We start from the raw sequence: 13,600 nt of genomic DNA, 5'->3' as shown, positions 1-13,600 counted from the left end.
TTATAAACCAAATGCCTTCCTGGATCTTCGGTGCTGCTGGCGCGCCCACTACTGTCGCTTTGGGACATGCGGCATAGTTGCCCCCCAACCCCCAAAACCCCCTGCTGGCAAGGAGCGGGAACTGCAGCCACTGAGCAACCCCGCCCCTCCGTCCACTAGCTCCGCCCCCTACACGCCGACGCCGCGAGAACGCAGCGTGCCGGGAGCGCGCGCGGTGATGGCGGCTCGGGAGCGCGCAGTGTGTGATGATGGCGGCCTCGGAGCGCAGGCTCCCGAGTCCCGAGGCGTTCGTGGGCCAGTCTTGGAGCAGTTGGATCGAGCGGGCTGAGGCTCTGCGGCTGTCGGATGGTGAGTGGGCTCGGTATCAGGTGGGAGGTCCTCGTTGGGCCACGGGGTCTTTAACGGTTCGATTGCGAGCGCCTGGTTTAAACGGACTGCCCGTGACCGGCCTCCTCCCGCACACAGACAGCGGCCGCCGGGTCCTAGCGCCCTCCTGGTGAGTAGTGACATCTGGGCTTCCGCTGGGTCCTAAAGCCGTGTAGGTGATTTCAAATCGATTGAGGGTAACGCATACCATTCATGCTTCTGTGATTAACACTCGTGAAAGTTGAGGAGTGAAGTGTCAGTCCATAAAATACAAGCTAACTCTAGACGAGAGTGTTGTGCAGTTGAAAGTACTGTCTTTCTGAAAAAATGAAGCCAACCTTTTGCAGGTCCTACGGCTTCTATCTTGAACAATATACGAGTAATTCTGTTATCAAGATAGTCTAATGAATAGGTAAAACTGTATTTATGATTCAACATCGGCTAATGTGAGTTCACCCACTTTTGCAAGAGAGAGAGAATGGTAAATATTTTAAGTAGTGAATTAATAGGAGCAGTGGAGATCCAAAGAGACTTCGGAGTTTATGTACAGGTATCAATAACGTGAAGAAATACAGAAAATCACCAATAAGCCTAATGGAATTCTGGCTTTTATATGCGGAGGATACACGAGAATGGAAGTTATGTGATGCAGTATAAACCCTTGATTGGCCAATGGAATATTATATATGGTTAGAAAGGAGTATCAAGAATTTACTTGAATAACCGGGAATCCTTGGAAACCAGGTTAATGTGGTATTTCCTGCAATTAGGAAGGGAAAAAAAGATCTGTTTGAAGTTTGCAAGATATTAATCATAATATAGATTTGATAGACAAGATGTGCTCAGGGGATTTTGCCTAAGAGTTGGAGTCGGATGTTTTGGGAGCAGTGTGGAATGGCTAGTATGGAACATTTTTCTTAATTGTTATCAGGTCAGTTGTGCTGAGACTTCTGATCTGGGGGGCTGGTCACAGATGGGAAGATCATAAAGAATTGGAGAATGGGGTTGTGGCTCTCACTTATTCTTTTCATTTTCCCATCATGTCCCGCTGACTACTTATCATGGATGTAGTGTCATTAAGTTTAAATGTAATCATCTTGCTAATAATGGGACTTTGCTGTTGGCTTCCCAATATCTTTCATTGCCCCAGGATTAATTTTAAAAGTACACACTGGTTGTTAAGCACTTTGGGATGTCTCATGACATGTTATTGGTCACTGGAGATTTTCTTGTGACTTGGACACTTTGTTTTGTTAAACACTGTAGTCCATGGGCGGGCCACTTTGTCGAGCACCTCTGCACCATCCACCACAAGCGGGACTTCCCAGTGCCAAACATTATTATTCCGATTCCCATTCTGATGTGTCGATCTGTGGCCTCCTCTTGTGCCAGGATAAGGCCACCCTCAGGGTGGAGGAGCAACACCTTGTATTCTGTCTGGGTACTCTCCAACCAGATGGTATGAATATTGATTTCTCCTTCTAAAGAACAATATCCTCCCCTCTTCCTCTATTCCCCATTCTGGCCTTTTACTTTTCACCTACACATTACTTCCCCCTGGGCCCCCTTCTCCTTCCCTTTCTCCTCTTGTCCACTCTTCTCTCCTATCAGATTCATTCTTCTACAGCCCTTTGACCACCTGGCTTCACTCTAGCCCCTTTCTCCTCTCACTACCTTTTTATTCTGGCTTCTTTTCCCTTTTCTGCTCGGTCCTGATGGAAGGTCTCGACCCGAAACATCTACTCTTTTCCAGAGATACTGTCTGACCTGCTGAGTTCCTCCAGCATTTTTTGTGTGTTGCTTTGGATTTCCAGACTTTCTCATGTTTGTGAACCTTGGGTATTAGGTAGAGTATCCCATAATTCCAATTTGCATCTTGTTTGTACCAGGCATTGTTAGCAAAGGCCCTGATGTGCCATTGTTCAGCGAACCAGCCTGCTGTGAAGCTGAGGCACACATATCTCGAAGACACTATTGTATCCTGAGTCTGTGTGGGACAAATGGAAACATCTACTGTGGCTGTCTTTGGTATTTCTAAACTGAGAGGACCACTCTGCTGAAACAAGCGTGCAGCTGAAGATTAAATATTAACTTGATTTGCCCCATGTACAAAGAAACATACAGTGAAATGCATTGTTTGTGTCAATGACCAACACAGCCAGAGGATGTGCTCGGGACAGCCTGCATATGCCACTATATTTCCGGCCCTAACGTAGTGTGCCCACAATTTACTAACCCTAACCCGTATGTCTTTGGAATGTGGGAGGAAACCAGAGCTCTCGGAGGAAACCCACACAGTCACTGGGAAATGTACAAACTCCTTATAGACAGTGGTGGGAATTTAATACTGATTATGATCACTGGCACTGTAAAGTATTACACCGAATGATATGCTATCATGTCCCCCAACAAGGGACAATGGCTCAGATGAGACAAATGAATGCTTCCTATCTGAAGGTAGAAGGAAAGAAAAGCTCTTAATAAGAAATAGAAAAATCTTTAAAAGTTTATTCAAATCACTACAAGGTTCCAAGGAATTTGTGTGTGTTAGTCTGGATTTCCAGCATCTGCAGAATTTTTTGTGTTCACATGTTTTTTCTTGTTAGTTTTTCATTCTAATTTAATATTAGGGTGGCCTTCTAAGTACTTCAGGTTCCTGTAGAACTGAGACTTCAAAGGCAGTCAACACAGCTTTGGGAGAGAGGGATTCAAACGCTTACTATATTGTTGATAAAATAAGGAATATTTATATCCTTAGGCCTGTAGCCTGTAAACCAATGAATTAGCGTAGCCTTCACTGAATTAGCATTGACATTTATTTGTTTAAGGTATGAAAGTTCCATCGCTTTCCAAACCATCTCTTAATGGTAACTGTTTCTTTATCATCTCCTTCTCCTTCTCTCCATAACAAACCCTCCCCCACATTCTTTCTGCCAACCAACCCCTGAAAAATAGAAATTGTTCTTATTTAAAGCTCGTAATGCTGATAAACTTGCTGTCAGAAGTCAGACAGCTCCACTCATGACAGTGACTTCCACAACTTTGTGCTCATTTCCCATCTGATTTCCCCGTCTAGTAAATCATATTTACTTCTTATAATTAATCTGATTTTAATCTGCTTTCATATCCTGTAATCCTTTCATTGTTACTTAGTAAGCCCTGCAATTCTTTGCGACCTCTGTATTTTCCCTTTCTGTTACGTATTCTTGGTCCATCCTTGCCAGTGCCTTCACATATTTACGCGCTAAGCTTTTGGATTCCCTCTGAAGTTCATTGTCTTTCTATCATTATTCTTCAAGATGCTCCTTTTAAAAACTATCTCTTTAAGTATTTGATAATCATGACCCTTTTTTTGGTTTGGTATTAAATTTGTTTGATTATACCTCTGTGAAGTACTTTGAGACACTTTACTCTCTTAAAGGCATGGTATAAATCACAGCCTGTTAATCTGATTCTGTTCTCACTACCATTGACCTAATGATCCTCTGTAGCGTTAGAGTACTGCGGTGTTAGGTACAAGTCTGTCACTGTACAGTAGTAGAACAGCTGTGTCACCATGTAACACTGGATGTAGTACTGTTGAGAATTTGTCTGTCCCATGTTGGTGTGGTATTGTGTTTTATTTTTGTAAACTTATTAGTCATTGTCATACTTTGACTAAGTAAATTTTATTATCAAAGTACATATATGTCACCACGTACAACCCTGAAATTAATTTCAGTTTCCTGCAGGCATACTCAGCAAATATATAGAGTAGTAACTATAACAGGATCAATGAAGGATCAACCAGAGTCCGGAAGGCAGAAAGAAACAGTGCAGATGCAAATATAAATAAATAGCAGTAAATATGGAGGACATGAGATTCCCGTTGGTTGTGGGAACATCTCAATGGATGGGCAAGTGAGTGTAGTTTTCTCCTTTTGTTCAAGGGCCTGATGGTTGAGGGGTGGTAACTGTTCCTGAACCTGGTGGCGTGCTTCCTGAGACACTTGTACCTTCTACCTGATGGCAGCGGCAAGAAAAGAGCATGATCCTGGGTGGTGGGGATCTCCGATGGATGCTGCTTTCTGGCGACAGTGTTTCATATAGATGTGCTCAGTGATTGGGAGGGATTGTACTGGGCCAAATCCACTACCTTATGTAGGATTTTCTGTTCAAAGGCATTGGTATTTCCATTCCCGGCCATGATGCAGCCAGTCATTACACTCTCCACTACTCATCTATAGAAGCTTGTTAAAGTTTAAGATGTCATGCCAAATCTCCGCAGACTCCTAAGGAAATAGAGGTACTACCGTGCCTTCTTCGCAATTGCACTTGCATGCAGGTCCTCTGAAGTAGTAACCCACAGGATTTAACATTTGCTAACCCTCTCCACCTCTGATAAAGACCGCCTTATGGACCTCTGACTTCCCTCTCCTGAAGTCTACAATCAGTTCCCTGGCCTTGCTGACATTGAGTGAGAGGTTGTTGTTATGACACCACTCAGCCAAATTTTCAATCTCCCTCCTGTATGCTGATTCATCACCACCTTTGATTCAGCCCACAGCAGTGGTGTCATCAGCAATCTTGAATATGGTGTTGGAGCTGTGCTTAGCCACACAGTCATAAATAAAAAAAGCGAGCAGAGCAGGAGCTAATACACAACCTTGTGGCGCACCTGTGTTGATGGAGATTGTGAAGGAGATGTTGTCGCTGAGCCAAATTGACTGGGGTCTGCAAGTGAGACATTATGATAGAATATTGTATAGTTGTGCCACTTTTTAATATAGAATACAGTTTTATACCCTTCCACAAATGATATACATTACTCAAAGTCCGGGTATAACATTAGATAACACCGTGATATTAATGGTTATGCCTGTTTCTCTCCAGTACTATTAGGACCAATTATTTTTCTCTGTATAATGTGGTCTATCACTGACAGGTACAGATTTGTACTCTTACTACAGATCCTTCACAGCATAACACTCTCACTGCGCCCCTAAGGATTGGAGAATTTGGAAGGGATGAATTAATGCTGTGGTTCTTAGTCCACAGACTAAAGACTAAAATCTTTCCTTGACTGCTGGTGACTTCATTTGCTAATCCTTTTGAGGAATTTGCAACCACTAGCAATTCAATGGCTGCGATAACTAGAGTGCCAAGTATACTTGTAAACACAAGAAAATCTGCAGATGCTTGAAATCCAAAGCAACACACATAAACTGCTGGAGGAACTCAGCAAGCCAGGCAGCATCTGTGGAAAAGAGTAAACAGTCAGCGTCTCGATGCTGCCTGGCCTGCTAAGTATATTTGCATTTGTTTTTTACTTTGTGAAGTTTGTAAGTTATCTCAATATTGATAAAGTTATATAGACATGAAAATCTTTGCCACCCCATCCCAGGAAGTGCCCACCTCTGACAGGGTGTCATTGAATTAAGGAGTTCGGAAGTTATATGTTATATTTAAGACGTTTTCCTATTGTGTATCAGTCTCATTCTCTAACTAACCAAGTGCCAACACTGACCCAATTGCTGGTGATTCTTTGAAATATTCAGCCCTTACTACGCAAACTGAAAGAAGTGCAGCATTTCCACCAGCTGTTGAAATAGTGGGGGTTTGTTTGAGTCAATCCCAACTGGCTTTTCCCAAAGCCAAAATTCTGTACAATTTGGCATGTCTGAAGCTTCCTATTTAGACTGGCCCCAAGAAGTGACTGAATGCAGCAGGTGATGATCCTGTTTCTCTATTTAATTTGTTATATCTTCCTCATGGTGCATTTCTTGACCTCTGATTGAAACTTTCCTATTACCAGGACACTGCAGCAACCAGGGATGAGCATGCAAACCGATAGTCTGGATTATTCAGCATCTACCATTAGATATGGCTTGGGAGGTAACACTCTTACCTGAGTCGCTCCAGAGAATTCCATCCAGGCTATGCCATCTTTTCACTGCTATCATCAAGCAGGAGGTACAGAAGCTTGAAGTCCCATAGCATCAGGCTTAAGAACAACTACTTCCTTTCAACCATTCAGTTATTGAACCAACCAGCACATTCCTAATCATGATAGTTTAGCAACGCTAGGGTCACCTAGCACTAAAATGGACTTTTGTTTTTCTATTTGTGTTCTTCCTTATAAATATAGTTTAATTTATATTTTCTTGTAAATGCTCCTTATATGATGCTGTTGGCCTGTGAGGTTGCCTTGAGTAAGTTTTTCATTGCACCTGTGTATACATATACCTGTGCATATGACAATAAGCTCGACTAGCTGTGCCTTGAGCATGAAAGGTAGGCAGATACAATCGATTCCGGTCAATGGGACACATCAGGACCAGTATATTTTGGCCCAATTAAGCAGCTGTCCCAATTAGCTGAAGTTTCATGGAAATAGTTCAAAAGGTATATAAAAAAAGACTAACTACCATTTAACTGAGTAACAACTTATGTATTTAAATGAAATACATAATAAATTAGAACACTATGAAAATTACTACAGTGTAAATGAACAAAATCAGCATAGGTGCCCAGTGTAGGTAATGGACTGCTTTCATATAATTTTTGATGATTGCATCCTTCAAATCTTCATTTTCATTTTAACATTCAAGATGATCATCAATACCTCAAATTTTTTGTACTTCCTAACTTGTTGAAGTAGTGAAATGGTTTCATTTTCACTTCCGGCCTGAATGCTTGAAACTACAGTGAGCAAAACAGTTCTGTGTTGCCTTACTGCTTGTTTCTTGCCATTTTGAACACAAGTATACACAACTGATGCTCCTTAAAAACTGTTCATTCCAAGCAGTGTAGTGTCTAATAGCCATGCAAGTGCAGGTGTCTGATCCAGATAGAAACTGTTCACTAACAATCTCCTTTCCTAATTAAGCAGCATTGTGTCCCAAATAAAGGAAGGGAATCCCGGCTATTTGCTCGATTCATTTTTTGTTTTTTAAGAGTTGTCCCAAATAAGCAGCTGGCCTGACTAACCAGAGTTGCTGTACTTCCAGTACAAGAAAAAGGGAGGGCTTTGCGGAATTATTTGTTAAATTGACATTCTGTTAAAGATCCTTGTTACTATCTCAAGGAACAAGGCAGTTTGCATTGTTGCAATGAACAGTATTTGTTCCTTGATCAACATTATTGAAATAGATTATTTGGTCTCCCTCCTGCTGCTCTTAAAGATCTTGCTGTGCACAACTTCTGATACAGTCCACATAACAAAAACCACATCCTTCCCCTCTTTCCTATCTGATTTTTGGCTGGGGTCTTCCAATAGCAGATGCAGCCCTCCCCCTTCTTAAGTCCATCACCCCTAATGGGGCTTAGGCTGTCGACAGCAACTCGTCAGAGGGCTGTATCCTGGGTCAGTCTTGCAAGTTGTCTCTAGGTGTAGCCCAGCTGTAGTACAAAGTAAATGGCAGGATACTTGGTAGTGTGCAGGAGCAGAGGGATCTGGGGGTACATGTCCACAGATCACTGGAAGTTGCCTCACAGGTAGATAGAGTAGTTAAGAAATGGGGTGTTAGCTTTCATAAGTCAAGGGATAGAGTTTAAGAGTCGTGATGTAATGTTGCAGCTCTATAAAACTCTGGTTAGGCCACACTTGGAGTACTGTGTCCAGTTCTGGTCGCCCCACTATAGGAAGGATGTGGAAGCATTGGAAAGGGTACAGGGGAGATTTACCAGGATGCTGCCTGGTTTAGAGAGTATGGAGTATGATCAGAGATTAAGGGAGCTAGGGCTTTACTCTTTGGAGAGAAGGAGGATGAGAGGAGACATGATAGAGGTGTACAAGATATTAAGAGGAATAGATAGAGTGGATAGCCAGCACGTCTTCCCCAGGGCACTGCTGCTCAATACAAGAGGACATGGCTTTAAGGTAAGGGGTGGGAAGTTGAAGGGGGATATTAGAGGAAGATTTTTTACTCAGAGAGTGGTTGGTGCGTGGAATGCACTGCCTGAGTCAGTGGTAGAGGCAGATATACTAGTGAAGTTTAAGAGACTACTGGACAGGTATATGGAGGAATTTAAGGTGGGCGGTTATATGGGAGGCAGGGTTTGAGGGTCGGCACAACATTGTGGGCCGAAGGGTCTGTTACGTGCTGTACTATTCTATGTTCTATATTAGGATCCTTCCTCTCCCTGGAATGAGGTCTTTTGAGCTTCTGTTGGTGTTTCTGTAGCACTGAGGTTTTGTAGGATGGGGTTGCTAGCCCCATGCCCAACCCTCCTTTCACAGCCAGGCTTGGGACCGTCTATGGTGGAATTTGGCAGATGCGAATTCTCATACAGTTGTCCTGCCAGTGCTATTTGGGTATTGTTCTTATCAGCAACCATCAATATGAAATTGGAAAAGCAATGGGCCAGATCTTCTGCTGGCTGGCAGGCTGTCTAGGCTCCTCAGTCACTGCCTTTGAAGGTTGCTTTGATTGGGAGCAGATCTCCCAAAGGTTCTGCGATGCACAGCACAGCTCATTACTTATCTGAATGTAACTGGCTTTGCCCCAGAATTGCCATGCATACCAGTGTAACCCTGTCTCCAGGCTCACCAGCAGTAAAAAAAAGTCTATGAGATTGAATGTCTCTGGCATTTTAAATTCATTAAAAATCAAACAGTAATTTAAAATACTTAAAAATATGCTTCAATGCAATAAAAACAATTACATACAATTAGCTAAATTGAATAAAAAGAAAATTATGTTGTTTCTCCTTCTCTCCAGAGCCATTTCTTTCCATTGAAATTAGAGGACCTGTTGGAACCTGGTGTGAATCAATGGGCAGAGTTCTCAGTCAGTTTGCAGTTATTCCATTGGACTGTATGTGTTGTTCAATGGCAGAGTACATGTGTGCTGATTTTCACAATCTGACCTTTTGCCCAGTTATGTTGGTAAAAGCTAGCTGCTATAAACCAGCCTGCCAACTTTTAAGTGTACAATTCACCCTGATCAAACCAATCTAACTCCTAGTGATTCCTAATTGAATTGGCAGTATATATCCACTGATGTAGATCAAAAAAAAAACACAGGGGAGCAGTCCAGAGAGGAGAAGGTACAACTGAAGTTCAAGTTCAGATTTCTAGTCATTTAACTGTACAAACAGCATCTGCACCGGATTTTGAAGCAATTGGTCCCGGGTTCAAATCCGGCTGGCTCCTTGCACGCTTTCCATCCGTGCAGGGTTGAGTGTTGACGTAGCAATTCAGCCTTGTAAATGCAAAAACAGTCAAATGCTAAAGAAGTGGGAAGGCTGCAGTCCGATGGGCTGCAAGCATGGAGAGGAACAACAACTGTACAAACGGTATATACAACCAAACAAAACAATGTTTCTCTGGACCATGGTACACCCACAGAATATATATCTCACACAGCACATAGACCAAAATATTACCATGAATAAGTGTATAAAATATAACTCAAAACACATGTATTGCACAGTACAGGTAAACAGTAAACACCTCACTATCCTAGTGACAAGACCTTGGTGGTGGGAGAGTATTCATTAGTCTCACAGCCTGAGGAAAGAAGCTGTTACCCATTCTAGCAGTCTTATTCCTGATGTTCCTGTGCCTCCTTCCTGATGGTAGTGGGTCAAATAGATTGTCGGATGGGTATAGGGATCTTCAACGATGCTTTGGGCTATTCATCTGCAACGCTTCAGTTAGGTGTCATAAGTAGTGGGGGAGGGAGATTCTGAAGAGCCTCTCGGCAGTTTTTACAGTCCTCTATAGGGTTGATGTGCCACAGTTGTCACTGACTTCATCAAGACCTGTGTGAATGAGTGTATCCCTTCGAGGGCATACCAGACGTACCCAAACCAAAAGCTGTGAATGAAAAAGGAGATTCATAGTCTGCTGAGCGCTGACTTCATCAAGACCAGTAATCCAGAACTATGCAAGAAGTTCAGATATAATCTATGGAAAGCTATTTTAAGAGCAAGAAAACAATTCTGATTGAAGTTAGAGACGGAATTGGATGCACGTCCACTCTGGCAGGGTTAACAGGCCATTACCTCCTATGAGGCGAAATCTAACATCATGAATGGCTGTGATGCTTCACTCCCAGTTGAGCTCAACGCTTTTTATGCTGCTTTGAAAGGGAGGATAAAACTACAGATATGAGACTCCCTGCAGCATCTGGTGACCATGTGATCTCTGTCTCAGAGGCCAACGTCAGAACATCTTTCAAGAGGGTGAACCCTTGCAAGGCGTCAGGCCCTGATGGTGTACCTGGTTGAGCACTGAAAACTTCAGTCTCCACTCAACCTTGGATCAGCTGGACAATAGCAACATTTGTGTGTAATAGCTGTTTATTGATTACAGCTCAGCATTCAATACAGTCATTCCCTCAGTTCTGATCAACAAACTCCAAAATCTGGGCCTCTGTACCTTCCTCTCCAACTGGATCCTTGACTTCCTCCCCAGGAGACCACAGTGCCGATGGGAAATAACATATCCTCGCTGACACTCAACATTGGCACACGTCAAGGATGCATGCTTAGCCCACTGCTCTAGTTTTTCTACGCCCATGACAGTGTGGCTAGACACAGCTCAAGCGTAATCTATAAGTTTCCCGATGACACATCTGTTGGCAGAATTTCAGATGGTGATGAGGAGGCGCTCAGGAGTGAGATGGATCAGCTGGTTGAGTGGTGTTGCAACAACTATCTTGCACTAAATGTCAGTAAGACCAAGGAACTGACTGTGGACTTCAGGAAGGGGAAGTCAAGGGACACACACTAGTCTTCATCAGGAGATCAGCAGTGGAAAGGGTGAGTAGTTTCAAGATCCTGAAGATCTATCCTGGGCCCAACATATTGATGCAATTACAAAGAAGGCACAACAGTGGCTATATTTTATTAGTTTGAGGAGACTTGGTGTGTTACCAAAGACACTCACAATTTTTTACAAATGTACCCTGGAGGACATTCTAATTGGTTGCATCACTGTCTGGTATGGAGGGTGGAGGGGCCACTGGCCAGGATTGGAGAAAGCTGTAAGCTCACCCAGCTCCATCATGGGCAGTTGCCTCCCCAGTATCCAGGACACCTTCAAAGGGTGATGCCATCAAAAGGTGGCGTCCATCATTAAGGATCCCCACTGCGCAGGACACACCCTCTTCTCATTGTTGCCATCAAGGAGGAGATACAGGAGCCTGAAGACAGGCGCTCAATGGTCAAGAACAGCTTCTTCTCTTCCACCATCAGATTTCTGAATAGACAATGAACCCATGAGCACTGTCTCACTTTTATTTTTTGTTCTCTTTTTGTACTACTTATTTAATTAATTTTGTTTATATACTTATTGTAATTTATAGTTTTTTATTGTGTATTACAATGTACTGCTGTTGCAAAACAACAAATTTCATGACACGTGCCTGTACTATTAAACCTGATTCTGATTCTGACGCCTTGCAGCTTCCATACCACACAGTAATGCATCCACACTGGACACTCTTGATAGTGTTCCTGTTAGAATGGGGGTGGGGAATCTTGCATGTCTCAATCTCCTCAGAAAGTGTGTGCCTTCTTGACTACTGAGGAAGTGTTGTGGGACTAAGTTAGAAAATCTGTTATGTGCACATCAGGGAATTTAGTGCCTTTCACTCTCTGTATGGCAGAGCCATTGATGTGAATGGAGAGTGGACAACCTGTACGTTCCCAAATTCCACAGTCACTTCTTCTGTCTTGTCCGCATTAAGACTCAGGTTGTTGATCTCACTACCTTCTCTGTCTGACAACTCATCATTGTTGCTGATGAGGCCAACCACTGTAGTATCATCAGCGAACTTGGTGATGCTGTTTGAGCTGAATCTACCAGTGCAGTTGTGAATCAGTAGCGTGGACAGCAGCGGGCTGAGCACACAGCCGTGGGGAGTATCAGTGCTCGATATGATTGAGCTTGAGATGTTGCTGCCAACTTGGGGTGTTTCTGTCAAGAACTTTAAGATCTAGTTACAGAAAAGGGTGTTGAGTCCCAACGTGGACAGTTTACCCACCTGCTTCTGAGGGATGATAATGTAAAACTCTAAGTTGAAGTTAATGAACAACATCCTGGTATATGAGGCATTGTTTTCTGGGTGGGAGTGGAGGGCCAAGGCTATGGTGTCATCAGTGGACCAGTATGAACGATAGGTGAACTGGAAAGGTCCAATGTAGGTGGAAGGTGGGATTTTATGTGATCCATTAGCAGCTGCTCAAAACATTTCATGTTTGTTGAAGTCAGTCCCACTGGCTGTAATCGTGTAGGCCAGTTACTGTTGCTTTCTTGGCACCAGATTGATGGTGGCTGCATTGAGCCTGTAGGGACAGTGGACTATTTCTGTGAGATATTAAAGATGTCTGTTAAGACCTCATTTTGGCTGGGCTGCATAGTCCCTCAGCACCTGACCAGGTATGTTTTGCGGTCTTGCCTCTTTGCACAGGTTTACCCTGGCTAAGGTCCTCCTCACCTTGGCTGTGACCAGACCAGGTGCCTGTTCCTCAGGAAGGGAGGGTGCTTTCCTTGGTGTCACATCATTCAATTCACCAAATTGTGTATAGAATGCATTGAACCCATCAGGAAGGGATGTGTCACTGTTGTTGACATGCAGGGTAGACTTACAATCAGTTACGATTTGTATACATTACCACATGCGCCGTGTGTTCCTGGTGTTACAAAGGTGTCTGGATTTTCTGTGCGTACTCATGCTTTGCCTTCCTGATTGCGTGGGAGAGCACAGCTCCTGCTGACATTAGGGTCTTCCTGTCCCTCGATCTGAAGGCAGTGTCCTGATCCCTGAGCAGTGCACAAACCTCTGCAGTCAGCCGCGGTTTCTGCTTTGCCCTGGCAGTGTAGTATTTAATCACTGTAACACCATCAATGCACTTTCCTATGTAGTCAGTTACCGATCCTGCATATTCATCAATGTTACGTGATGATCGTAGGTAACCACCTCCCTGGATATACTGCAGTTCTGCAGTATTGAGGTGTCCCTTTTGGCCAGGTTCTGATGACCCTGTGAACTGGTTTGACTTGTTTAACCAGTGATCTGTATGCAGGAATTAGCAAAATGGTTATGAGGTCTGAGTCCCTGAAGTGAGGTTGGGGGGTGAGGGTGCAACCTTGTAGGCTTCACGAACTTAGCTACAAACCAGGTCTGATATATTCTGTCATGCTGATAGGACTTTGGTAGGACTGTTTTTGAGTTGGTATGATTGAATTCACCAGCAACAATGAAGACACCGTTGGGGTGAGTGGCTGTTTCCCTGTGTGGCT

The 13,600-nt window shown here is 43.4% G+C and overlaps 1 protein-coding gene across 2 annotated transcripts in view; it reads left to right on the top strand.

Moving 5' to 3' along the window:
- Positions 1 to 225: 225 nt before the first annotated feature.
- LOC134355489 (ataxin-7-like protein 1) overlaps positions 226 to 13,600 on the top strand; it is a 55,602-nt gene continuing 42,227 nt past the window's right edge. For both annotated transcript variants that reach the window (XM_063065448.1, XM_063065446.1), the window contains exon 1: positions 226 to 348. In XM_063065448.1, the coding sequence (XP_062921518.1) occupies positions 246 to 348 (103 nt within the window). In that variant the 5' untranslated portion in view covers positions 226 to 245. The remainder of the gene's footprint in view (positions 349 to 13,600) is intronic.

The sequence above is a fragment of the Mobula hypostoma genome, chromosome 13, assembly GCF_963921235.1.
Source record: "Mobula hypostoma chromosome 13, sMobHyp1.1, whole genome shotgun sequence".
In the NCBI taxonomy this organism is placed as follows: Eukaryota; Metazoa; Chordata; class Chondrichthyes; order Myliobatiformes; family Myliobatidae; genus Mobula; species Mobula hypostoma.
Note: the sequence above shows the minus strand (reverse complement) of the source record. Positions and strands in the feature narration are given on the sequence as shown.